We start from the raw sequence: 27,391 nt of genomic DNA, 5'->3' as shown, positions 1-27,391 counted from the left end.
AGACCTCCTTTTCTATATTTGTGGAATATTAAAATTTAATTTTTCTGAGGAAGCTAAAAAAAATATTCTGAAGGCTACAATAATGTCCTGAAGGTGCAATATGCATGTTATTATGTACATTTTAAATTATTGCCTGAACTCACAGCTTATTCCTTCCCTCCTGTCTTGAAATATTTCTTCTTTGCAAAATTAGAAGCCACTCCAAGAACAAAAATTCTTACTTAAGATTTATTCTTCACTTTTAGTTTTGTTTTTTTTTTTTTTAAAGAAGAACATTCATATTGATTTATCCTTATCAGTCAAGGACCTTATTTCCACTGACACATTCATTCAAATCCTACACTTCAAACCTCTAAATTATGTCTCTTCTTTTTGCAAATTATCCTCTAAGTAGCTAATACATTAAGTGGAACAGCTAACGGAGTTCAGATTCTTCTGTATTTTTCTGCTAAACGGTGCTTTTTTTACAAAAAGTAGCAAACTGATTCTACTATAACCATTGTCATTTTTAGGTGGAAAGAGCTTGTAGAAGGCTTCTTCTGCAGTACGGAAAACATTAAGCCTAATAGTAAATCATCCCAATTTTTTGTAGTTTATGGGAGAAATCCTAGGGCCAAGCCCTATTGACTCAGAAACTCTCTAAATGGATTCTGTGCTTTATAGTAAGTTGTTATGATCGGGCAGGAGGCCAAGTACCAGATGGATTGATTGCCTTCTGCCAGAGGTATGGCAACATCATCTGCATCTATTAGGAATGCATTTATTGTTGAAAATGTCAGCTTGACAACTGGAATTCAGTTTGTGCTATCAAAACACTCTTTAGTCCCGTGATCCTGGAGTTAGATTGAATGATTTGTTGAGAAGTCCTGCTTTAGTCTTATTTTAGGATCTTCTCCATACTCCTAAATTATGATGATGTTTCCTGCACTAAAGAAAATGGGTTTGCTGCAGCTGTTTCAGAGAAATCAAATAAATGGAGCTTTCCAAAACTGTCAATAAGGATGCACAGGAGATCTTAGTTGCTAATAGTGAAACTGAAGTTTTTCATGAGATGAAGGGAATAGGAGCAAAGCAGCTCACAAATCAGTGTCTCTTCTGAGCTGCCACCTGTTGAAAGAGGGGAGTGTTAGTCACTTTGAAGCACTAAAAAAAATTACAGGAAAAAATGTATCAAGTCTGAGCTTTCCTACAAGAAAAAGACAATCTCAGTTAGCATTTTATTTATAGCCCAGGGGAGAATTGATGATTTGGTTCATGGCCTAATCTAAATTCTACATTCATTGCTTCATGGTGAAAGCAAGAATTTAATCCCAAAGCAAGCTTACCATTGCACATGTCTCAACATGTGAGATCAAATCCATGCTGTCAAATTTCATGTCTGTTCTTAGGCATCAAGCACAGAGAAGTGTCAAATGCAGAACACTTAATCTGGTTATTTCCAAAGTAGGTCTATGCAAAGGGGTCCAAATACATTTATAGGGTGAGAATGCATCTGATATGACTACTAGGGATCTGTGCTACTGCTTTAAATTCCCTTTATAACTAGTGAGGGGTAATAGGTGCATACAGGCTGCATGTACTCTCTTCTCAAAGCAGGGGTTTTAAAATAACCTATGTGGATTACTCGATGGATGTTCTTATTTCTCTGCTTCATGGTTTCCTGGATGTGCTCAGGTGAATCATTTGTGAAATTTTCAGCACTGGGCAACTTACTGACCCAAGATGAGGCACTTGCACTCTTTGGAGGTGAAGCAGTGTACCCATGTTGGTGTACAGAGGGATACGAACTAAAAGAAACTATATTTCAGAAGGACTTCTGAATTCAGTGAGAGCACAGTGCCAGTCATGGCTTACAGCTTCTCCACCACGTCAGGCTGAAGTGCATCAGCCGACCTTAAGTCAGCTTGTTCTTCTTCGTGACACATTTTTTGTGCACTAGCTTCTACAAATGTCCTTTTTGGTTCACTAGGCTACCTGATATCAGTCTACTGCCTAAGTCTCAGATTCAGTTGAATGAGATTTAAAAACCCCCAGAATTCTTCTATGCAGCTTCCGCCAGCTAGTCAGCTGCTGGATTGAACCTGCACATTTCAACCTCCCACTTTAGAGAAAACACTCATATATATGTCAGAAAGAAACACTGTCTCCCTGTGTTTCTATCTCTTTTCAGTTTAACAGCTGCCCTTTCTGTTTTTAAATACTGCGTGGGACAGCAGCTCACATTCACTTTTTTTAGGGCACCATGAGACAAAGCCTTTGTCCCAGTGCCTGGATGCATGATACAACAGTCCTGGCAAATATTTCCTGGTAGGACACCTCTCTGCCCCACCCTTCCTCACAAGCATCCCATGTTGGCAGTGTGCTCGTAGCTCCTGTTGGCAAAGGGAGCTCACGCTGATGTGTTACCTGTTGTAGAGTTGATGCTTGCTGGGGAATGGGTGCCTGTGCTACTGCCCGTGGAATTACTGTAAATAGTAGACAGGCTTGAGGTAAAAGCAGAAACAATTTAACCAACCGAAGTGAAGAGCGTAAGAAATCAATTGCTGTACTTAAGGCAGATACAGAAATGTGGAACAATTACAGTCCTTGTTGTTGCTGCTTATTCAGGTCTGGCTCCAACATCGTTTTCCTTTGTTTTCAGCTGTCAGGCTTAAACCAGACTAGCTCCCAGGGTGACTGACAGCTCCCTGGAGATGGGGTCTGGCCTTCAGCTGCGCTTGGTCTTTTACTTGTTTCCCAGAATAGATTCTGGTTTGGGATTAAATCACCCCTTCTGTCCCCCCTGTTTCTGCTGAACGTAATTCACTCTTCCTGGCCTTCTACATTTCAGGATATATCTGATTAAAAAAGCATCTGATTTTTTCTCCAGTGCCCTCATCAAAAAGAAGGCCTGTGGACTGTGTCTTTCAGGCAGCCTGAGCAGGCGTGCACGGGCTTCACAGTTACTTGACTTAACCTATTTACACAATGCAATCCCCAGTGGCCAGATAACAGAGGAGTTACATTACCACGGGGTTTAAATGCATAACCTGTGTCTAGCACAGAACTCTAAAAGTACTTTCGGTATAAAAGAGAGTGATAAATGCGAGTTGTTGATAAAACCTGGCACGCTGGAAAAGAAACTGAGGGATGGTTTATGTCTACAGTAAAGGGCCATAAGCCTGGTTTCTGGGAACCAGGGAGGCACAATAATGACATTTTTCCTAACTGGATGTATGATTGTATAATAGATATAAGGGGTGTCAAGAATTCAGTCTGAGGCATTAGAATACTGGAATAATGATAAACTGTCTGAAATCGGGACACTTGCCAGTGACAGAGTGTATGTACATGAACCAAACTGGACAGAGTGCAGAACTTTCTTGCTTTGAGGCAAAATCAGAGAAATCATTGTGCTGACAGCAAGAGAGACTTCTGTAAATGGTAGGACACACCTGCCCATGTAGGTGCCAGGTGTTCCCATGGCACACCTTCAGGAGAAATGGTCCCAGAGAGCCCTGAGCTGCCCAGTTCCAACTGCTAGTTATAGGAGTCTTTGCTTTAGACCAGAGGTTTTAGGATGTGCAAGGGATCAGCACATCTAACTGTCAAAGTTCAAAAGGATTAGTTAAAGGAAATTTAATATGGTAAACAGTTTTACAAAGATGAGTTGTTTTTAAGGTATTTTCAAATTTTGCCTGTGAAGCTGTTGTGCACTATTTCTGACTGCAAGGATTTCTTGTTGCTGCAGAAGGGTTATGTTTGTACTCGTTAATGGTTTTACTTACCAGTTAAACTTTTTCATCAGTGGGAGAGATAAAGTCCAATGTCTAAGAAATTATGAAACCTTTTCAACTCTGAGGAGCTGAAATTTATGCAACTGGGATGAAAAACTTTACTGGTTTAATAGTATCTTTTATGTTTAATAGTTGTAAATATGCAAGAATATAAATTAGTCTGTACAGTACTTAAAAAAGCATGGAGAGGGTTATTTGTGTCTGAGAGGGTGGTTAGCAAGGTGGACAGCATCTTTCTTTGCTCAGCTGTTTTGTTACTAATCTGTGAAGCTGTAAATGTGAAAAACAGAATTCTAAAATCCTGTCAGCTTTGTCAAATAGAAGTATCTAGAAGGAAACGGATGTTGTGGCTCACGTGGCTGTACTCATCAGGGAAGGGAAAATGCTGACACAAAAGTATGTTTGTCAACCAGTTTAAAGATACATTTTGATGTCAAATATTTGAAGGTACATTGGAAAATATCTTTCCTTCTGCAAAGGCCTGGGAAATCTATTTATCCTGAAATAATCCCTAAATACGAAGAAAGAGAAATGAATTGATATTGTCACCTCAGTGCTCTGAATAAATCAGAGTTCCTGGGTGCTTGCAAAAACCTGTCTAAAACTTCATCATTAGCAATGCTGGAAAATACTAGATAACTGTGCTTGTATGCTGTCTGTGTTGATGCTGTGTGGAAGCAATGGGAAGTATGGGAATAGTCTTTCAGTAGTAGAGATTCACTGTATCTAAGTTAAAAATTTTCATATTATGTTTGTTTCTTTCATTCCTAAACAATTATTACTGTATGCTCAGTTTTAGTTTTGGAGCTTTCTGTAGGACCTGCAACTGTGTTAGACACACTCCGTGGAAGCCTCTTTACCATTTGCTCGGTGTGTTGAATATATTTTTACTGGGAGACTTTTGGAGCTAGGCATCTTCAGGGATTTCCTGGAGGATAATTCTGTATCCTGAAACATAGATAACTAGTTGGGTAATTATATCTCAGTAAAGCCTTCTATTAATAGGTATTCTTGCTTTAATGTTTAAATGTACTTCTAGAATTCACATTGCCATTTGTCAGTTCTTTGTATTTCTGCAGCCTTGAGTGCACAAGAAATGTTTTGTTTGTTTAGCAATTGCAGTTTATTATATTTTAAATTACAAATATATGCTGTATCCTTACAAGACTGTTCCATAGTTAATGGCTATTTATGTATATTTCTGGAACTTAGATTTCTGCTGTAATAATAAAAAATGCATGCTTCATGAAGTTTAAATATTAAGAAATATTTCTTTGATTTTTGCCAAAAGATTCATAGATAAAACTCTTTAATGACAGGTCTAGCAGTTTTGGTCCTTGTAGTTCTGTTTTTCTGTTGACTTTTAAGCCTCTAATATATACAGAGCTCTAAGCCATCTATTTGAAAAAGCAGAGCTTTTAAGGAGAGGCTTGAATGGTTGTCAGAAGGACAAGACTGAGGGCATACAGAAAAATGTACACTGTTCATAGAAAAAAGCTGCTGGTAGTTTATTGGGCTTCCTCAGGTAGGTGACTTCACCTGACCCTTAGATTATAAAGTTGAAGTTTTGCTGGGACTAGGTATCTCCAGGACATCTGGGTCTCAGTGCTGTGGTTTGTGAGCTGAGACAGTCTCACAAGGTTCCTGCTACTGTTGTTCAAGACAAGAGCTAAATAGAAGATCATTGGGTAGTGAGGGCCTGTGGCTTTCTGCTGTGGTTGAAGTTTAGTTTGGGGAGATACACCATTTAAAGAGTTGGTACCAACAATTTCTGTGATCACTGCAGCTGTCTACTCAAGGAGAGGCCAGCCAGGTGATTGGGCCACTGACAGAGGGCCAGAGGAGGAACGTGGCTGTGGTTAATTCTCTGTACAAACTGCACCAGGCTGTTCTGAAGGTAGGCTTCTTTTGGCATTTCCCTTCTTTCTGTAATGTTACCTTCTTGCTCTATCCATGCATATGTATATCCATTTAGAGGATGAGAACCCTTGACAAATACAGCCCAATTTTGTGTTAAGAGCTGCACCTTGCTGTGCATTTATACAGCTCTTTGAGATTGGGCTGGCCCTTGAAAGCACCACTATATGACAAATTGTCCATATTAGAAGAATAAAGATATGTTTATAGAGAATAATCACAACTGATAACTGTTACTTTGTGAGCATAAACAACTCAACTCTGTTTTTTTTCTTTGTACTAATCAGCCTGATAGCCCCCTTGCTGCATCTGCTTCAGCCCAAGCTTATTTTTTCAGAAGACCTTCAATGCTTTCCCACAATTGTGGCTAAACTGAAAAGGGGAAGGAAAGGCTGAAATCAAGAAAAGCAATACCTCACAAATATCTCCATACATTATTACTGTGACTAAAGTGGCCTGGAAATTTTTCAGGACTAAGCACAGTTATGAATACTTCCAATTTACTGGTTTAGTGATGCCAGTTGTTACATAGTCTTTGTAAAGCAAACCAAACAGATATACTGGTAGTTGCAGTTAATCGTATTTAGATCTGAGCCTGGTTAGAAAAAATATCACAAGTACTCCTAACTCTGGATATGTTCAAAGAATTTTTAAAAATGCTAAGAAGCCTATAAAATTTCCTTGGATTTTGCAAACAGATGGTAGATAACTTTTAAGTCTGCTTTCTCCGATGCACTTAGTAATGAACCTCACGTGTCTTAATGTTGGAGGGAGATCTGATATGATTCAGTCTTGGAGTTCAGTACTTATCTGGCTTAAAAATACTATCGTGTAGCACATTCAAGATGGTAAAGAAGTTGTTAGAATAGTCCTTCAAATCATTCCTTGACTCTCAATTTTAATATTGTTTTAGCTGTACATAAACAACTATTTAATATGTAGTGCTATAACAGTCATAATGCTGAGAAAGAACAACCATTCCTTCAAATAGTTACCACAGAGCTGCTTGTGTAGTTCTTCATGAATTCTATACTTAGCAGTGGGAGAATACACTAGTTATTTCTATTCTAATTCTGTTAGCCCTTCAGCTAAATTTCAGCTGAACTCCATTGAGTCATTTCTTTGCCACGGCAGAAGCAGAGTCCATAGGAAATCTGAAAGCAAAGGACTGACACTGATGCATTAAAAATTCTGTGTGTATAAAGCACACTTGATAGGTATCTGGAGCTATGTAAACACTCATTTCTAAGGATAACGCAGTATGTTTTTAACTGATGCTGAATATTATGGATTCTCATAATTTGTTGAATGCTGACTATTAACAATTACTTTCCAATCTTTAGGTTATTACCAGTCAGAGCTCATTTCCAGCAGCTGCTGAGCAAACGGTCACAACTGCCTTAAAGGTAACTGAATGTCCATATGCTTCAGGGATAGGGCTGAGCTTGACTTTATTTGTTACACTTTAAATGGGCACTTATTTCCCACATATTATTTTACATCAGTATATTTAGCAACAGATGTAGAAATATTCTGACATTTCTAATTTACTGTATCTGAAGCTACACATAAGTGTTACCTGTGCCAAATCACTGCTTGAGTCGTGCTTGTATTCAGAATATTCTAGTAATGGTCAGAACATAGATGTCATTCGACTGTGAAAATAAATGTCTTTCTCTGCAGCTTTCACACAGCTGGATCCTTCATCACCCCCTTCCTCCCCCGACAGATACATCAAATTATAATTTTTATGTGACCTGGTACTTTCCTGGAGGGGGTGTGGATGGCGGTGCAGCCTCTGTGGATGACAGCTCTCCAAGTCCGTCCTGCTGGGCACTGACCCAGCGGGGTTGTGTGCAGGGGAATGAAGGGCAGCTTGTGTCTGGGGAATGAACAACTGAGCCAGGTGTGCTCCAAAACATGTACATATACAAACCAGGAATGCCAAATTGCTGTGCACCTTTTTGAAGGAAGGCTTTACATGGAAGCAGCTAGCAGCTTTATTTCTGTACTTTACTGGTGAAATCAGTTAAAGAGAAATGTTATCTTTAGGTTTGGTTCTCCTGTTTAGCATTTTCTAATGCAGAATAAAAAAGCACTGAAAAAATGAACTCTTTCCTAAGGCATTTTTGAGGTGTCAAAATGCAAATGCTTCTAGTTTTTGTTTCCTTACTTCTGCCTTTTTCTTATTCTATTTTAGGCAGTCCATGATCTAATGGGTAGTGCTGTTCAGCCGCTACTGAACTCTGTAGGAGATTCAGTGGAAGCTATTATCATCACTATGCACCAGGAAGATTTTTCTGGGTAACTAGAAATACCTTTTAAATTTACCGTTGCTCTAGTAAGATGTCCCACATGTGTGTAATAGATTGTTATTGCCACAATGTCCTTGAAGCAAGAGTGCTTGTTTGTTGAGGGGAAGGCAATGCTTTATGGTTAATGAATACAGGAAGCAGAATTACCTATCTGTTGAAACAAATTAATCAAGTAGCATCGGTCTTCTTTCCCTCCCCCTTTTTTATTCATATCTGTTGAGTAAAATTCATTTCAAATAGAAAAAGAAAGCTGACAAGAGGAATAGGCCATTTTTGTGCTTAAAAAAGCCCTTTTGCTTTCAAAATGTGGGGTTTTTGGACAGTCTTCAGAACTGTCAATATTCCTGTTTCTCAAAGTGTATAGCCTCTGATGTAATAGCTAAAATTAACTTTTTTAAAAAAATTAAATCTCAGATTCAGTATGTTTTGCTATTTTCCCATGGCATTTTCATTAAAATTTCCAGGATTCTTTGTGTGCCAAGATCTTGAGTCTGATGTAAAATTGAGACTTCCTTCCTAAATTTTATTTTGGTTGTCATCTGTTCTGACATCGCTCGTATCATCATCAATTGTCCTGTTTTCTGTCTTTAAAATTCACTGAAAATAGTATCTTTTCAGAGATGTTTTGAATTTTCCTTTTGACTACTTTTTTTTAAACAATATTTTACCCTTACCCTCTTTTGGCACCAGTAGCACAATACCTCTCTAGGTGGGTGAACAGTTTCCAGCCAAAGGCTAAGTTGTGTTAGATAGCCTGTGTGTTCTTCTAAATTTGGAAGAGCTCTTTTATCTGACTGTCAGTCAAAGAAAGAGAAAGAGGATTGGCTTGTATCCAGGGGCTTCTGTGCTGCTTCTGTGATTCTGACTTTGTAATCCTGGATTTAGAGAAATCTAGGAGACTAATTCTATACAGAGAACAGGTTTGGGATTGACAGGCTAAATTAGTAACCCTCTGACATATGTTTATATTTTGTGATCCACTATTAGAGTTTTGAATCAACAGCTGGGACATTCAAATTTAGGATCTGGACTTCAGGTGTAGGGTCCAATTTGAAGGAGGTTGGGTAGGAGTAGGGATGTTTCCCTTTATCATGGTATTTCTTGTTTCATCTTTTAATTCTTCATGGGCATGGCTGATAAAGAGATATTTTTTGACTATAGTTTCGAAGAGAGCTACATGCTCCATATTCTGAGTGGAAATGAGACTCTACAATTCATGCCATGACTTGGTGGGGTAGGGAAAAATTTAAAAGAATCCAGCAGGTTTTGGTTGTGTTTTAAAGATGAATTTAGCTGCCTCTCTTTCTTTTTCTTCTCATTTTTTTCAGATCATTATCCAGCTCAGGAAAACCAGATGTGCCTTGTTCTCTCTACATGAAAGAGCTTCAGGGTTTTATAGCAAGAGTCATGAGCGACTACTTCAGACATTTTGAGTGTTTTGACTTTGTCTTTGATAACACTGAGGCCATGGCTCAAAGAGCAATTGAACTTTTCATTCGCAATGCCAGTCTAATAAGGCCCCTCGGTGAAGGTGGGAAGATGCGCCTGGCAGCGGATTTTGCACAGGTACCCTCAATACTGATTTCTGCTTTCTAGTGTAATTTCACAGATTTCACTGAAAAGTATCAATGCTTTTGTCCCCATCGAAGTGTAAACAAGCAGTTGTAGAGATTGGTGCATTCCAGGTCTAAATGTCCACTCTGATAAGATACTGAATTCTGAGAAATGCATCCACTAGGTAGTTGAAGATCCCTCATCACTGTAAGGCACATTCAGGGAGGTCTGACAGCTTCCTGTCCAGGTGACTGTTGCATTTAAATTCAACTGCATCTTGGCATGTTGTCCCACTTGGCTGACCTCTTTGGCACATCCGTCATTTGCCACCATTCACTCACTTCATTCTTTCTCTCTCTTCTAATGGAATATGGTGTGTCACTTCCTTAATCACTCTATATATCATGGTGCCCACCGTGGTTAATGGCTAATGGCTGCTTTGCAGTGAAGGAGACAAGCTAAAGAACTATCAATATCCTGGGGAAGAGCTGCCCTATTGGAAACAGAAAGTTGTCTGGTGGGATTCTCTTCATGACCCAATTGACCTGCCTCTCAGCTTTGCCTAACTCCTATGCTGCACTAAACCACAAAAGAAACTGCCATATTCATATCCACTGCCTGTCTCTGTTATCTACTGTATTAACATATAATTTGTCAGCAGTACCACTGTATGGTTAACGTGCCAAAGCATTGGGCATCCACGGATCAATCTGAGGCTGCCATTTATTATTATCCAGACCAGCTGCCTGCATACTGAGAGCTGCTTTTGGCTGGTAGGTAACAGGTAGGAGAGCAGGGCAGGGAGAGAGGAATCGCTGCCACCTCCACTCCTTCTTGTGGCTGCTTTGTATTCATTTGCCTGTGAGTTGACATACTCCCGAGTAAAATTTTTTTATTCATTACTCAAAAATAGCAAATCAGCCCTTAACCACAGAAATGAAGGGGAAGTTTTCAATTGCTTTCAGTGAGGAGGTTCCATTCCCTTCTCTAGTTTGAAGACAATGGCATAAAATTGGGAGCAAAACGAGGACACTTGACTCTTCCTGTGGAAGGAATAGAGATAATTTTTGTAATTTATGCTAATTTTAACTATAGTCATATAAATTTGGAAAATATTTTTCACCTGATTGTACCATAAAAGCATCTGATCTAAGCACCTGTTATAATCTAAAAATATAACTTGTTTATAATTTTTTAAACACTGATTTTCCCATTCTGACATGGGCTGCCTTTTAAGTGAAAAATAAAGGTACGTTTTCATAGAGTGTGGAGGAATTTGCAGGGTCTTCCCCACTGTGCTGAGTATAACTCCTGAATGGACAACTGTGTGGAGATAAATATTCTGATTTCTTTTGTACCACAGAATCAAAAAAAAAGGGGTTGATTCCATTCCTGTCTTCTGCCTTCAACTGTTGCTGCATCTGGGGACTTGTGTGTTTCTTTTCTTCACATTGCACTGTATTCTTGGCTTGTTTAAAAATGGGCTTCAGACAAGAAATCCATGTCCAACCGCCTGCATGGAGCCAACTCAGCGCTCACTCTGTGCCTTTGAGCGTCTCTGCACAGAGCTCCTCTGGGTGTCCTGGGCTGCACAGGGGCTGTAGTGTCCAGCATGGCCTGCACACCATATCCTCTTGCTCAGGACAGAAGAGAAAGGACTGAAAGTTTTTGTGAGTGGACACTCCCTTATATCCATGTTTTCTGGGATGTGTCTGCTCCCCCCAAAAACCAGGTGGATTTTGTGCACATGCCCATGATGCCAGCTCCTGGGAGCCTGGCAGGAGGGTGGTTGTTGCTCTGACCCAGCCAGGAGCCGTGGTGTAAATGCAGCTTTAATCCTAATGCGGACCAGGAGAGGTTGCTGCTGCTTTTGGCTGAGGAGGGCAGGGAGCAGGTATTGAGCTGGGCTGCTGGCTTGATGAGAAGGATAAATTTTTCCAAATGGCCGTAAGTGCTGTGTGCAGGGGTTGCTTTCATTCCCAGGAAGGCACTGCATTGTTGGACTAAAGCCAAACCCAAAGAAAACAACCTGCCTGGAAAGATACTGTGTGTAGGAGTAGGTTTGTTTATAAACTGTTTTTACTTGTGTTCTGTCTTGTACAGTAATTTTGAGTTTTCTCTATGCAAAAAGGGGTTATATGTTCTTGCTCAGAGCTGACTTTTGAGATCTAAAACTCATTCTGGTATTTCAGGGTTGCTTGCAAGCAAAAAGACCTGGGGAGAAATCTGTCCAGAAGCTTTGATTCATTTGAGTTCTTATTATAAATACACATGCAATGAATCAAATAACCTTGGATTACATCAGATTTCAGGTATCTCATGCTTCTTCACATTCTTTCAGGGCACTCACAGAGTCACAGCTGCCTTATACTCAGCAAGAATAGCTTTGGCTGAGAGTCTGATATGAAAATCTTTGTACTGAAAACATGTTTTACCGATAAGTTGCCTCAAAACAACAGGTGTCCACACAGAAGGGAGAAAACAGATTTCAAGTTCTCTTCATTCAGAACTGAGTTTGCCGAGGTGCATAACAGCCAATTTTCTGGAGTGAGGCTCAGCTACTGATACCTTAGGAATTACTGCTGTAGCTCTGTTGAATTCTCTGTCTTACCCTGTGTGCAGTGTCACTATCGCATTTGGCTGTCCTGTGCATTACAGATTTCTCAGCAGTGAGATTATGTGTGTGCTACTGTGGCACCTGTAAACAGAGCTATGATAGGCTTGAAAGATGCCTGAATATCATTAATATGATTTCATGTAAATCAGCGCTTACGGGAACACGGGAACATTGCAAGCCCTAGGAAATGTGCACAGCGCTGCAAGGTTGTTATGGAGTGCAGTGCCACAGTTCCTTGGGAGTCTCATTTGAAACATTTCCAGTCTACAGGCTGAGTTCAGCTCTTTTCATGCTCTCAGTTTTTATGCAAGCAATTGCACAAGATTACTTTTCAGTTCATTCCTGTATACTCCTGAATCAGCTTGTTTTATTTGGTTTTGTATTTTCAAGGTGCCCATAATTCAACATGCACATATTTAATACCGAATTTCACTTTTTAATTCAGTACTTGTCAGGCTGAAAAAAAAAAAATGTTTTCCTGGAGGCAAACGAGGCAGCAAGCCCTGATGGTTTTCAATGCTTCTGTTTCTGGGGAGTACAAGTTCTTCTCCAGAGGATCTTTTAACTTGCTTGGTATTCAGAGTTACAGCACTTAGGCATGCTTTGGGACTGTGGCTTGTAGTTCAGGCTTTCTTAAAACCCAATGGAAGTTCTGGACAATGCAGCAAAGAATGAACTATTTTTATTAGTCCTGTTTGAGTTGATACTACTCTTTATATGCTTTCCTGTATTTCTTATCTAGGCATGATTTATGGTTGGGATTTTTGGCATTGTTCAGTACTGTGTTCAGACAGTTTTGATAGGGTACAGTTAATGCTAATACAAATTCTTCAAGTCTTTCGTAAAAAAATACTGCAAAATACTGGGTTTTATTGAATTTTCCTAGAAAAATGTTTTTATGGTAGAAGTTTACAATGCTAAATTCTAGTGTAGAAGAGCTGTTCCTATCTGCTGGCTAGCCTATGGTCAGAATCTGGTTTCCCGATTCAATATGTGTCATTAAAAAAACCAAAAAACCAAAAAACCCAAGAATATTAGGCATTTGGCTTTTTAAAAATGTAGACAGATTTGCTCATTTGAACAAACATGATGATACAAGTGTAAAAGTGCTTTTTATATTTTTTCAAAAAAATTTCCCTTCTAGTTTCTTACAAAGAAATGAGAACAGCAGGATGCTGTAATCACATTTGTAGTCATGAAGACAGAAAGTATTAAAGCTAAAATACATTTAATGTTTAGTGATAATTTCTTCCTGGAAAGAAAGAATTATTTGCTGATATGTGTTATTTTAGAGGTGTTACAGCTGAAGGATTTACTTAAACATCAACATCAATTTTGGAATTGCTGCACTGGGGAGAAATCAAATTGTACATCCCTTCAAGGCCAGCTTCTTTCATATAATAGTTCAGCTCTTCTGCTTCCTTGCTTGTTAAAGCATTCTGTCCTGGTGAATGGCTAGAAAAAAGCATTTTGAGGTAACATTTAAAAACTTGGAATTCATCTTGGCCAGGAGGAAATGTAATTACTAAAAATTTAATATTAAGATTTTCCAGCTGAAAAAACAGCTGTTTAGGTAATGAGAGATCTTGAAAGTACCACAATAGGCACTAAACAATAACTTCACTATTGTTTTTTTTTAAAGCCCCCTTCAATATATATGCATTATCTGTATCTAGACTACAGATTAACTTCACCCTTGGGTTGCTGAAAATAATCCAATTAGAGAAGCCAGGCATTTGATGTATTTTTTTCAATATGGCCAGCCAGTGAATAGTTCAACAGATAATTGACCACCTAGCCATGGGCTATGGCAGAGTCATATAAGAAGAAAAGATAATATTGCCTTTTTGGGCTTAGAGAGCATGAACCATTGAGAAGATGCATATGTTGGGCAGGAGCCTGCCACTGTGTCCTGTGAAGCATAGCAAACTAACATGAATAAATCATGGAAAAGCAGTGGGTTTTGAACAAAGCAAGAAGAAACAGGCCTTCTTCTGTTCTATCTACTGCTTGCTTTTTGGCAAGCACATTCATCTCCTAGTGCGCCCCTTCGATTCTGTGTTAATGATTATATCATATCAAGCCTCTTTGTTTGCAAATTGCTGCTTGAAGACCTGATTTATCACTGAATTTAACTGGATGTTTGAATTTTTAAATTTGCAGTTTGGAAGGGAAATTCGGAAAAGAAACAGAAAATACTATTTACCCTTTTATATGTAAAGTCCACAGGACGATACGAGTACTGGCTGCCAACAGCCAAAAGCATCCCCTGATGTAAGAGCTCACTGACAGGCTTTGAAACTATAGCTGTGTATCACAGCAAAGGCTGCTACAGTATAAACTCGCTGTGTGAATCAACAGTTGATGCCGTTTCAGGTGATGACAGGTAACACGACCAAGAAGTGATGCGCGCTCAAGTCTCTGCCCAATTCCAGCATCTTAAAAACAGCAGCTGTTCCAGCTGAATGGTTCCTCCCCAGCACTTGCTCCTGGGCTGGCACGATGCTCAGCAGAGACACTTAACCCCTCTCAGTGTCCTCAGAAATGCCTGTGTCACTGGGCTCAGATAAACACCTAAAATTCAAGCGAAGAAAACAATCTTGGTTATTATGTGAATAATACTTTATATTGGACAGAGATTAGGTTGTAACACAAAGACTAGTATTGTAAATTATAAAAAAGAGTTTCTGTGGTCTATGTACATTTTTACCACATTAGTTTTCACTCATTCCCACTCTTCATGAGTCAATGTGAGATAGTATAGTATGCTGCAAAGCTTAAAAACAATATTTTTCTTTGGCAGCTATTACTTCACGAATCCACCATCTGCTGCCATTAAATCTATCTAGTTCTAGCAATACTAATAATTTCCTACAGTGAATAAAGGTTGAAGATGAAGTAATAGAATTTTCCAAAGTAATTTTTCTTCTTTATTACTTAAGACTAAAAATTTTAATTTATGGAAACTACAAAATACATTCAAGAGAATTCAATCTGAATTTGTTTTAATAAGGAATTGGTTAAGTTGTAGAAAGTCTCACTTAACATCTCATTACTTCATATTATGTTCCAGGAGCGAAACAATCTTTTAAAACTTATTAAGCAAAATTATATTTTGTTATGCTGTTATTTCTTCCCCCTCATGAGTACTGTTTGATCCACGCATCTCTGTTTCCGCAAGTCAGACTGGCAGTTTGTTGCCTGTTGTCAAAGTCTCTGGAGATCCTAAAGGAATTATCTTCTCCCGGTCCCTCACGGCTACAAGCCCACAGCTCCCACCAGAGCTGGGACACCAGCTCCTGCAGGATATCAGTTGCTTCCAGCTGCCCCTAGCCAATATTGAAACAAAGCTCTGGAGAAATCAGAATCTTGCTCCCATTTGTTTTTCAGGATCTGTAGGGTTCTTCCATCGTGAGGCAGCAAAGCATTCTTAGTTAACTCCATTTTTTGGCTGCTTGCTCCTGATCCTGAGTGGCAGACCAGCCTTTTGGCTCCCACCTGTGCTCCTGGGGGAAGAGCATGCTGAACTTGCTGTAAGCTTATTGCAGCTTGGAGCTGGAGCACCTCCCTGCAGCAGTTCCCTGCAGAGCCTGCCTTTCCTGGGTGCCTACCTTCCCTTGTGCCAGCAGATTCAGAAGGGCACAGCAGCTGGTGGCTCCTGAGCCACAGGGACATTGACCTCCCGCCTGCATGCAGGAGAAGTGACCTCATCCTCAGGGTGTAGAGAGGGGCTATTTCATAGCCTAAAGATTTGGGGACCAAAAAGGGCAGCAGGCAAGAGGAAGCCAGGCTGTTACTCAGGTCTGGAGCCTTATTTCTGTATTTCCACGTCCTGGATTGTTATTCACTTTCTTCTCCTGTGAGTGAAATCTGCATAAAATGCAGATTCCAGGTGGCCTGGAAGTGCCTAATGTGGGATGTACTCTGAGGTCCCTGGGCTCGGGCAGTGGCTGTGCACTGCCCATAGGAAAGCTCTGTGGGGTGTTCCCCATTGCTTTCCATAGCTACCCACCTCTCCTGGTCTGCAGGGGAAGCCAAGATGCTGGGGTTGAGCCCTGTGCCTGAGTGTCATGTAGGGGGTTATTCCTACAAACAAAATCCACCTGACCTATTTTAGGTGTCCACCTTGGGGAAAGGTGCATCGCCTCCCCAAGACTGGCTGTTTCTCTCCCCTGCCTTTGAAGAGAACCTGTAGATGTTGAGAAGCAGGTGAGATTACTCCTATCCTGCCACCTGCTTCTAAAGAGGGATGCCTGAAGTATATGGCCTTGATTTGCATTATTCACTAATTTGAGTTCTTCTGGTTTTAGATGAACTATGGCCTCATAGTTCACTGCACCATGTTTCATGTTTATGCTGGAGTCCCAGCATAGTTATGTGCACTTGGTGAAGCTGGTGGCCCAGCAGCCATCTCTGTCTGAGGAAATGCTGCAGCTGGAAAGAATAATGTAATAATATTAAAGACTTCACTGTAAATAGTGTCATATCACAAACACTTTGAAACTTGTTCAGCAATACTACTTACAAGGGGAACTCATTGTATGGTGGTTTTGATCTTGTTACTTATTTTAGTTGTCATCCTTTGAAACTCAGTTTAATTGTGCATTATGGGTAAATAAAAGTCTGAATAGTCTTTCAAGTTGGGAATTTTAAAAAAACAGAGAATAAAGCTTGATCCCTCATTTGACTGACACTTCAGGAATGCAAAAAATAAAGACTTAATCCATGTCTGAGTAAAATTACCTGCAGGGTGTTTTAAGTGGTGGTGTTTGTATTGGTGTGCACATTAACTGAAATTTTGCTGTGTAATGTTCATGTTCAGTCTAGGATCCAGAAGGGAAATCGTTCTTTCTCACTTCTGTGTCCTCACTGTTAATGAAGAGCCTGTGACAGAATTCAGATGTAAAATCCTGAGTGGAACCTGGCTCTTCTTCAGAAAAGCAGAATTCCCATGCTTCAACAACAAAAATTGTTTTAAACTTGTTTGTTTTTAAAGATGGCTGCTCTAACTCCGAAACCCAACAGTATGAGAATAACGCTCTTATTCTTTTGATCATGATTCCATATGACCCTTTGGCAATAGATCACGGCTGCCTTCTATCTAATCTGTATAGGTTTTGTGCCCCTAAACTTAGAGCCCACTCTTCAGGAAGGAATCATTTTAACCTTGTCCTTTACCAAAGGAAAGGGTGCCTAGCTGAAATATGTCTGCAGTTTTATGGCTTTCGCAGTGGTTTGTGGAGTCCTGCCTAGATTTGCTTTCTTCCCAGGCTGCAGTCACGTTTTTGGGCTATTCGCATAAGTGCTTCATCAGGAAACTCATCACCAACAAAATAAATCCGCTGCAAGAAGCAAAACTTTAGTCTCAGAAAGCTCATGAGGCCCCTTCTGTTGTTATGCACAGACTGTCTCTATCATTTGTCACGAAATGCTTATTGTGTTGCCAAGAATAAGGCAGAAGTCTTGGCTTGGGCAACGTAGTATGGAAGGAAAAGACAGCTTCTTGTCTTAATTCAGCCACCAGAAAGAAGTCACTGACTTAGTCTGCAACTTTGGATTATTGCTTAAAGACAGACTACTTCAATACCAGGTGTTATGTTTTGGGAGGATCTAATTCAAATGGAACTCTTTGCTTTTGTAGATGGAGTTAGCAGTAGCACCGCTGTGTCGGCGAGTCTCTGACTTAGGAAAATCTTACAGACAGCTGAGGTCCTTCAGGTGAGTTGCAGGCACAGTATGACTAAACTGTATTCCAAAACTGATTTATTACCTCGTGTTAGTTCTGATTGAACTGAGAGCTTTTTTGGCAACACCCACCTGCAAATTAGAAATAGATTAAAGTTCTTTTAAATTTTATGCAGAGTATAACTATGATTTAACAATCTTTGTCATGCAAATGTTGGCCAAATTGTACTTTTTTGTGTTGCTTTCAGTACATCTTCTGTATGACAGTGAGTTCTATAGTTACCTTAAATGTTTTCACTGAAATACAAAATTTACAGTTCTCTGTTGTTTAATTCCAATAGGAAACTGCTGTAAATTTTTGCAAACTGGACCTGTGTTGGAAACTCAAGATGCAGAGTAGTGGCAAAAAATGTGATGATTCTATCCTAACACAGTATTGCCACCACATTGAGGCACTTTTCTAATGCATAAGATAAGCTTTCTCTTCATTTCATGAGTATATTGTTACATTTTTCCAGACCACTGCTGTTCCAGACCAGTGAGCATATTGCCAGTAGCCCAGCTCTAGGAGAGGTTATTCCATTCAGCATTATTCTTCAGTTCTTATTTACAAGAGCACCACCAGAGCTAAAATCACCCTTCCAGGTAATAAGATCAACATCTTTTATTTTCAGATGTCCTAAGGTGAAATGAGCATTGTAGTTTGCCCTAGCTGTTCTAGTTAAAAATTATTCAAGTGAATATTTTATATGACTTCTTGGTTTTGTTTTTATTGTGGCAAAGGTGTTATGGTAATTGGTTTACTAAATTAATTGATTGATTCATTCATTCATTAATAGTAGGGATATGATAACCTGATATTAAATAGACTTTCAATTCTTTACTATTCTGTCAGCTGATAGTAGAAGTTGCAGATCTTTCCCCAGACTGCCAATTGCCTCGATCCTTCTCTTGTAAGATGCAGGAAATCTAGATAAAAACCCTGTCAGAAATGGGCCAACACCTCATGTAGGAGATGACCTCTGAGCTCCCAAATAACATACTGGGCTATTCCTGTTAATTGTCTAATTTCTTAACTCATTCTGCATTACTGTGGTATTGAGAGCCTCATGTGGCTTTCATTTATGCCATCTTTGATTCTGAAATTGGTGTGTCTGTTTCCTTTTTTGCATTTTGTGTAATTGGTGTTTGTGTTTCTCTTTACCAGAGGGCTGAGTGGTCCATTGCCCGCTACTCCCAGTGGCTCGATGATCATCCATGTGAAAAAGACAGGCTTGCTCTCATACGGTAAAAATCGTGCTTCTTTCTTTCCTACCTTTGTGATAATGGAGCAGTAACTTATCTGCACACTAGGGCTCTTGAAAAGTAAAAAAAAATGTGCCTTGGGAGATGTATCATAGATACCTTTACCTTCTCTCCACTCGGGATGAATTGCAGAGGGGCAGAAATATAAACTGAACTCTCCCCTCCACCCCCCTCTACTCGAACTCTGCAGTGCCTTTGGAAGGGGCACATAATCCTCTTGTAAAGGAAATAAACTGTGCACAATGATGGTGAACATTAATAAGGAGTTTTTGCAAAATTGCCTCTCTCTCTTAGCTGCTGAAAAATCAAGGCTGCAGCTGTCCTGTCAGCTGTATCAGGAATGAGAAGCTCTGAAAGCTTAACCAATATAAATGTGGTAGAAATCTAAAGATGGAAGACCCTTGTTACACACCTGGAATGTTATTCTTCAGGAAATCAGCCCATGATCTTTAGAAAGTAATAATTACATCAGATTTTTTAAATCTTGCTAGGGTAGATGACTTCATAATAGGTAACAGCTATTATCACTTAGATAATAGCTAAATATTATTTTGCATCTTAAGATGTTAGGAAAAGTTATGAAGAGTCTTGTTTTTCAGAGAGCAGATTTGTATGAACATGGCAAAACCAACCTGGGGATCCTTAGGATTCAAGACTCAGATGATCATTTGGCTCCTAAAGCCCTAAATTTTCCAGCCATCTTCTCAGTGACCTTGGTGTCCCCCACACCAGTGACCTGGGAGAGTCACACACAGCTGCACCAGGCTCCATCTGGCCTGGGAGCCAGCTCTGCCTTGAACTACCATGCATGGATGTTGCCAGCTTTTGCTGGAGTGATAAAAGCTGACTTTTACATTCCAGCCAACAGTGATTGTGCCTCAGAAAGTCAACTGTTTCCTGTCCACACTTCTAAGGCAGCCAAGAGAAGTCTGCTATAAATATTTACACTTCCTGAAGCTGATGGCACCACACAGTCCCATGTAGTGATCAGGCCAGTTAAGGAGATACTAGTTGATCACCAGTAGAAGTTACTAAGATTTATTTCTGAAATATTATAATACAGACTGTGTCTCTTCATATGTGTATTTTTTGAAAATCGTACTTGTGATTTGTCTAGGTCATCTACAAAACCAGCTTTTCTTGAATCTCAAGCCATGACACTGATTTACAGGGGCATAGATGATAGGTACAGGGCTGATAGAGCTGTATATGTAATCAGCTATGAATATTTTGATTGTAATTTCTGTCTTGATAGTACTAGCAACACTGGCAGTGTTAAATCTCAGATAAAGGAGGGAAAGCCAAGAATGCAAATAATTTGAGAACTGGTAGGATTTTGTTCTCTTCAATACGTTTTCCCAAGTTTGAAAATGCCATCCTTAAACTAAAACACATTTTTGTCTGTCTGCAATTAAATTTCATCCAGACTGATTCAGTTAATGTGCTTGCTGGTGGTCATGTTCAGACACTGATAAATTGTGCTAACCATGGAGGTATTAAGGAACAAGCCTTGGGATGAGGGCTGTTAGGCTGAGACAGTGTCATCCATTCGACCAAGTAGTGAAGCTGGAATACTTGTTTTCCTTCTAGTCATTTCATTGAATCCCTTATTCATTTTGCAAGGCTGGTTATCCATATGTAAGGCAGGCAAGCAGACATCAGTCACTTGTATGACCATGAATCACTCATATTTTCTTTAATACTCTATTGGAAGATTTCTGAGCCTGTTCTTTTTGTTTCTCACAGGAACCTAAGTTAAACTGTAGGCATCTTGCTCTTCTGTCAGCCTCTTCACGCTTTTTCCATCTGTAGTTGTTTCAGCTATACAAGTTGAACTTTGGATGTTTGGAGCCTTCAGATCCCTGGCCTACTTTAAGATATTATCTTTTTGTTTGCTGCAACCTTACAAATGGTAATTTTCTGCAACTTCCTTTTGTAGCAACTGTGCAATTACTCTAGGGACCTGCTGCCTAGATATTAATTTCCTTGTGTTACCAGGATCTTTATAGCTTCATATTAAAGCTAATTGGAGTGCTTCTTCCGCTCTGTAGGTCTTAAATGCTTTGCTTGCAATGTGGTGTGAATGGTATGAATTAGTCCCATTCTGAGCATTTTTGTGCCTTTCTTTCTGCTTGTATTCAGCACAAGGAGTGCTGCTTACCTGGCCAGAGGTATATTTGCCAGATTCCCTTTATACTCAACAGAGAGAAACAGGCGCTGCTGGGGCTGATTCATCTCATCCTGAAGCAGGTATCTAAAATAGGTCAGTTGCGTTGTGTCCTGAAAGCTCCCATTTTCTCTGTTCCGTGAATGGAGTGTGGGCTGGGACACAGGAGCCCTCTCAGGCAGGCAGCCGCCCTGCAGACATTTAAAGGCAGGTGAGATGACCCTGCTGCAGGCGTCCTCCCTGCGCAGGGATTGTGCTGAAAGGAGCACTTCTTTAAGTGGCATGGGCAATTCTTCTTGTTTTCTTTTTAAATTAAGCTTGAAAACTCAACTTTTCTTCCGTAAAAGAGACCCTAATAGATGTGACAGGATTTGAACCAGCCTGAAGGACAGTTCATTCAAGGGCCAAATTCTTACCTTTGCCATTAAATATGGGCATTAAACGCCTTTATTCAAGCTCACCCTTGCTGAAGCAGAGTCGAAAGCCAGGCCCAGTGAAGGGTTCATTTCCTCAGCGAGCTGCTGTCCTGAGCCGGGGAGTTGCTCTGGCCGCTCACCGGCCCGGGGCAGCACACAGGACAGCCCGGCCCGGGGCAGCACAAAGGACAGCCCGGCCCGGGGCAGCACAAAGGACAGCTCGGCCCGGGGCAGCACAAAGGACAGCTCGGCCCGGGGCAGCACAAAGGACATCTCGGCCCGGGGCAGCACAAATGGCAGCTCGGCCCGGGGCAGCACAAATGGCAGCTCGGCCCGGGGCAGCACACAGGACAGCTCGGCCCGGGGCAGCACAAAGGACATCTCGGCCCGGGGCAGCACAAATGGCAGCTCGGCCCGGGGCAGCACAAAGGACAGCTCGGCCCGGGGCAGCACACAGGACAGCCCGGCCCGGGGCAGCACAAAGGACAGCCCGGCCCGGGGCAGCACAAAGGACAGCCCGGCCCGGGGCAGCACAAAGGACAGCCCGGCCCGGGGCAGCACAAAGGACAGCCCGGCCCGGGGCAGCACACAGGACAGCTCGGCCCGGGGCAGCACAAAGGGCAGCCCGGCCCGGGGCAGCACAAATGGCAGCTCGGCCCGGGGCAGCACAAAGGACAGCCCGGCCCGGGCAGCACAAAGGACAGCCCGGCCCGGGGCAGCACAAAGGACAGCTCGGCCCGGGGCAGCACACAGGACAGCCCGGCCCGGGGCAGCACAAAGGACAGCCCGGCCCGGGGCAGCACAAAGGACAGCCCGGCCCGGGGCAGCACAAAGGGCAGCTCGGCCCGGGGCAGCACAAAGGACAGCCCGGCCCGGGGCAGCACAAAGGACAGCCCGGCCCGGGGCAGCACAAAGGACAGCCCGGCCCGGGGCAGCACAAAGGGCAGCTCGGCCCGGGGCAGCACAAAGGACAGCCCGGGCAGCGCCGTGAGAGCGCGGTGTGTGCGCTGTGTTCCGTCTGGCTGGCGCAGGGCCGGCAGCTCCTCCGGCCAGCGCTGCCTCTGCTCCGGGGAGCGGGCGCCGGCGGAGGGGACGCTGCGGCACCGGCGGCCATGCAGAAACCCTGCGGGGCACTCCGGCGTCTCTGTCAGCCCTTTGGTCGCTTCGTTACGCAGTCTGGAATAACCGGAGATGTCTCCTGCTCCTCTGTTGTCCTACAGGTGATGCTGTTGGAGGTTGTACTGTCGGGTTTTACAGTAATTTTAATAGCACTGGATTAAACAGACCTGGTGTCACACAGATGTGCTCTTACACAGCGGATTTTCCGTTCTGTGCTTTGCCCCAAAGTTTGCAGAGCAAACAGACTTTTACCAAAATACTAAAGAAAAGTCTGGCCCCAGCGTGCCCCAGCGGCCCTGCTGATTGATCGGGACAGGAGTGCACAGGGTGCAGTCCCACTGCTGAGCAGAAAGATGATCCTTGCCTCTTCTGAAGCTTGCCATGTAAATCCGATTCCATTTGACCAAAGGCAGAGCCCAGCAGGGTAGTGCTAGGATTCACAATTCCATATAAAATTAATTAATTGGAGTAATTGTAAGTGATACACATTAAGATCCCTTAAGACCACAACGCAAATCATACTTTTTTTTTCTTCTTCCTTTTAACTCTAGATATAAATCTTCATGGGTTGAAATAACATTTTAAAGAACTATCAGGGTCTTATATAATCAACTTGTCCTGATTTCCAAGAAAGCTCATGGTTTTGCTCATGCAAGTGAAGTAATTTAATAAGTGCTTTAAAATCCTTTTCCTTATGTGGGAGGGCATCTTAAACTTAGGGCTTTTTTTTTTTCTTTCCTTCTTATGGCATTTTTAATGAAGCATTAATATATGCAGAACATCCCACCAACCCTCCTTCCATAGCTCTCTTTTACAAACAATATTTGTAATGTATACCATAGCTTGTCTTTTAAAATAGATTGCTGAACAGGTTTTATGTCCTTTATTAGACTAGAAGATGCTGAATTTAGGGCATTATTTAGTCTGATCCCTTCAAGAGTATGTTTTGTATATTACATAAACAGGGTTTCTTCCATCTTACACAATAATAATATAACTGTATATTACAGCTATTTATATGACAACCGCCGTGATCTCCTCTGTGCTGGAGACTTGATACTGCTTTCACTCATAGCACTGTTTATTTTTCCACAATTTCTTTGGCACTGGTGTTCTTACAGTGTCCTCAGCGGGAGTGAGCCTGCCTTTTTAAAGACAACATGGTAAACTGGTGCACCTGAATTGAGTTCTGTACTGCCAGCATAGCTTACAAAAGCTCATTTGAGCTAGGACTGCTAAAGTTTACCAAAATGTCTTGGAAAATTCTGCATTTCAAGTGTTAACAAAGCCATCTCTTTGAAACAATGCAAGCAAAGCCACAGTAAAAGAGCAAGTGCAGCAGAAGGGACCTACAAAACTCCTTTTAGCTGCCTCTGATGGAGTTGGTTTTGCAAGTTAAATCAGATTCTTTTGGGGCAGGAGAGAAGGAAAAAAAATGAAAGCTGCTAGAAGGTGTGACAGTAGGACAGTAATAGTGCTGTATGGCACTTGGCATAGCCTAAATCTCATTCTGTCTTGTTTGATCTGATGGGAATAACAGTCTGGCAAAGGATTATCAAGGGCTCACATTGAGTGGTTTTGGGTGCTGCTTTTAGGGTAAAGCTTCTCTCTTTCATCTGTCTGGTTATCTCTGTAATCTTTTTCAAGGGCTTTTTCAAGGCAAGGAGATAAGTCAGTTAAGGGATAGCAGTGTTACCATCTGGATAATGATGCCAACCCACAACTTCATGAAGAGGTGTTAGAGCTTTCTAAGTTAAGCAGGTCAATATGTTTTTTTTCTATTTTCAGCTTTTGATGACTTCAAAAAACTATTTGAGTCCAACAAACTTTGAGGAGTATACAGAAAGGAAAAGATGGGAATACTGCTGAGTGGAAGGGGAGAGATTTAACAAGATGAATGGCAGTAAGAAAACTCAGAGGAGTTTCTCAACTGTCCTTTTAATACAAGGGACAATTCTTTGTAGCAACTAGCAAGCATGTCTAACAATTACTGCTGACCAGAGCACTTGAGTGCTGAGCTGAGTGGAAATGTGAGGCATTTCTGACTCTTCTGAAGCATCTCCACTCATCAGGATGATATCTTCTATGTCATCCTTGAGCCTTCCCTGCCTGCATCTCCCACCTGCTGCTCAGTCTACTCATAATATGCTGGCCCCTCATTGCTACAAGAGGCCAATTTATATTAAAAGCACAACTTTCTGCTGTCCCATTCCCCCAGTCTCACTTTTTCTCTCTAAATCTCAGGATTGAAAATAAACCTCTGGATGTGCCTACTAATCTCTCTGGAGTTCAGGATGCTGATGGCCTTTGCTGGGAATGATGTGAGCTGCACCCAAAGCACTTTGTGGCTGCAGCATGCAGTGTTTTAGTTGCCTCTTTACCTGTAGACGCTGTGCTGCTCCCCAGGGACATTGGGAAGAAGCAGGCTGAAGGTTTTCAGGGAGCTGACCAGGTGCAAAAACTCAGCTTTACTTTAGCTAGATAACATAAATATTCTTTCCGTCTTTCTGCCTGTAACAAAGGATTGCTTCTCTGTTGCAGTTTGTTGCTGTGCAAAAAAAATCGAAGTGATTCCTTACAGTGTATTTGTACCTGGTGGGGAGCCCTCAGCAGTAGCTCACTAGGAAATTGTCAAAATTGAAGAGCTCTCAAGTGCACCAAGGCCAACATGAGGGACTATTTCTGTGCTCAGTACCTGTATTTTCCTGAAGCACCTCAACTCTCAGTAATCCAGTCCATCCTGCTTTTGGGTCCCCCAGTCCATCCTTCTTTTGTCTCCCCCCAGACAATGTCCTGGCTTCAGCAAAGAGGGACTGTGAAGTCTGGATGCTGCATAGGGACATCAGGAGCTGTGGTGGGAATCACCTCGTGCTGTGCTGTTTCATTTCCATCCTGTGCTCAGAAGTGAAGCTGCCTCGGGTTCTTTGATTGCACACTTCACTCTCTCCCTGTCAAACTCCATTAGCAGGGACTGGACGTGGGGACAGCCAGCTCCTCCTAATGTGCTCTGGCAGCGAGGCTGACGGATCAGTGCTGGTCTTGCTGGGGATGCGAAGTGCTGGCAGGAGCGGGAACAGCCCCAGGACCAGCTCATGGGGCCGGGCTGCCATTGCTGTCCTTGGCTTCTCGGAACCCAAAGCTCAGACGCCTCTCTCCAGCAAACTGAGCCCAGGCTCTTGGCCTCAGGAGCACCTTCCACTCGCTGATAAATGAACTTTGCTGGAAATTCCCAGCGACACTGACACGAGTGGGTTCGCGCCATTGAGGAAAGGGCTAAGCCCAGGCTGATGTAGCAGCACCTTTACTCACAGGCACCCAAGTGTATTGTGAGCCTGCATCTTCCTGCCTTCTCTGGTTTGTCAGGTTTGGTGGGCTTATCCGAGGCTTCCCAGAGCAGCAGCATCACACAGGGATCTTGGCTGCTCCTGTCTTACCCCCTTATGCCAAGAGAAGCCTGTGTGTGTGAAACAGGGACTCAGTATCACTCTTCAGTACTTTTGCTTTCCTTATGCTTTGCCTGATTCACTGCCTACTGCTGCCAGCTGCCAGCAGGCACATACCAGGGAGCAGCACTGCCTTCGAATCCGTGAACTCCTTGCGCAGGAACGCAGGGTTCCGCCAAAGGCTTGTTGTTGGAAGGAGCAGCAAACATAAATACAGCTCTGTCTCCACAGCGCACCATCCTACAGCAGTGGGTGTGTATTTATAGGCACAACTTTGCGGTTGCTCTGTGTTACCATCCCTTGACCCTGGTGCCCTCCACCCCTTCACCAGATGTGCACAACAGCCATCTGCCTCCTCCCAGTGGGACTAGGAATGTTCCTGCCACGTTCCTAAAAGCCAGCGGGCTCCCTCACTGCCAGAGCAGCTGTGCTGGTGCCTCCTGCACTCCCAGAACGGAATGCACGAGACAAACCCAGAACCACTCCCTGCTCAGTGACCGCATTCGCGGCAGGACCTTGCTGCCCTGTGGGCTGGTGCCTGCGCAGTCCTGGAAGGGCTGTGGTGACAGTGACAGTCTGTATTAGAAAAGGAACAGCCACATACCAGGAGCTCTTTTAGTCTCCAGTTAAAACGGGGTCTGTTGTTTGTGCATTTTCTTAATGTCACAGTTTTGCTGTAAACAGCACAAAAATAAGCAAATTTTAGAAAGAAACTCCAAGGTGACTGTATCAGTTACATGAAGAAATGGAAGCAGAAAAGGAGAAGAAAATGAAATTCAAAGCTATATTTAAGTGTGGCAACACTAGCTTGGCCTACTTAATGAATCAGTAAGTTGGAATCCCAACAGATGAGCACTCAGTGTTTTACAAATACGCTGTCACTCAACAATACTGCATATTAGAATACTGGCTGAAAGGTGACCCCATGCTGTAAAGCATCACCACAGCTGCCCCTTTTCGCTTTGCAATGTTCTATTTGTGTAGCTCTCACGTGATGACTTTGTGTGACGTCCTGTGACAATGTGTAAGAGAGCCAGGACATGCCTTGCTCAAGCCCTGTCTGGGTTTAGCGCGGTG

The 27,391-nt window shown here is 42.0% G+C and overlaps 1 protein-coding gene across 1 annotated transcript in view; it reads left to right on the top strand.

Annotated features, from left to right (window-relative positions):
* The window catches only part of COG5 (component of oligomeric golgi complex 5), a 179,355-nt gene that overhangs the window by 150,673 nt on the left and 1,291 nt on the right, over positions 1 to 27,391 (top strand). The window contains exons 15-21 of the mRNA XM_040061601.2: positions 5,563 to 5,673; positions 7,037 to 7,099; positions 7,894 to 7,997; positions 9,337 to 9,574; positions 17,821 to 17,897; positions 18,383 to 18,509; positions 19,072 to 19,151. Coding sequence (XP_039917535.1) covers positions 5,563 to 5,673; positions 7,037 to 7,099; positions 7,894 to 7,997; positions 9,337 to 9,574; positions 17,821 to 17,897; positions 18,383 to 18,509; positions 19,072 to 19,151 — 800 coding nt within the window. The remainder of the gene's footprint in view (positions 1 to 5,562; positions 5,674 to 7,036; positions 7,100 to 7,893; positions 7,998 to 9,336; positions 9,575 to 17,820; positions 17,898 to 18,382; positions 18,510 to 19,071; positions 19,152 to 27,391) is intronic.

This window comes from Hirundo rustica, chromosome 4, assembly GCF_015227805.2.
Source record: "Hirundo rustica isolate bHirRus1 chromosome 4, bHirRus1.pri.v3, whole genome shotgun sequence".
Taxonomy (NCBI): Eukaryota; Metazoa; Chordata; class Aves; order Passeriformes; family Hirundinidae; genus Hirundo; species Hirundo rustica.
Note: the sequence above shows the minus strand (reverse complement) of the source record. Positions and strands in the feature narration are given on the sequence as shown.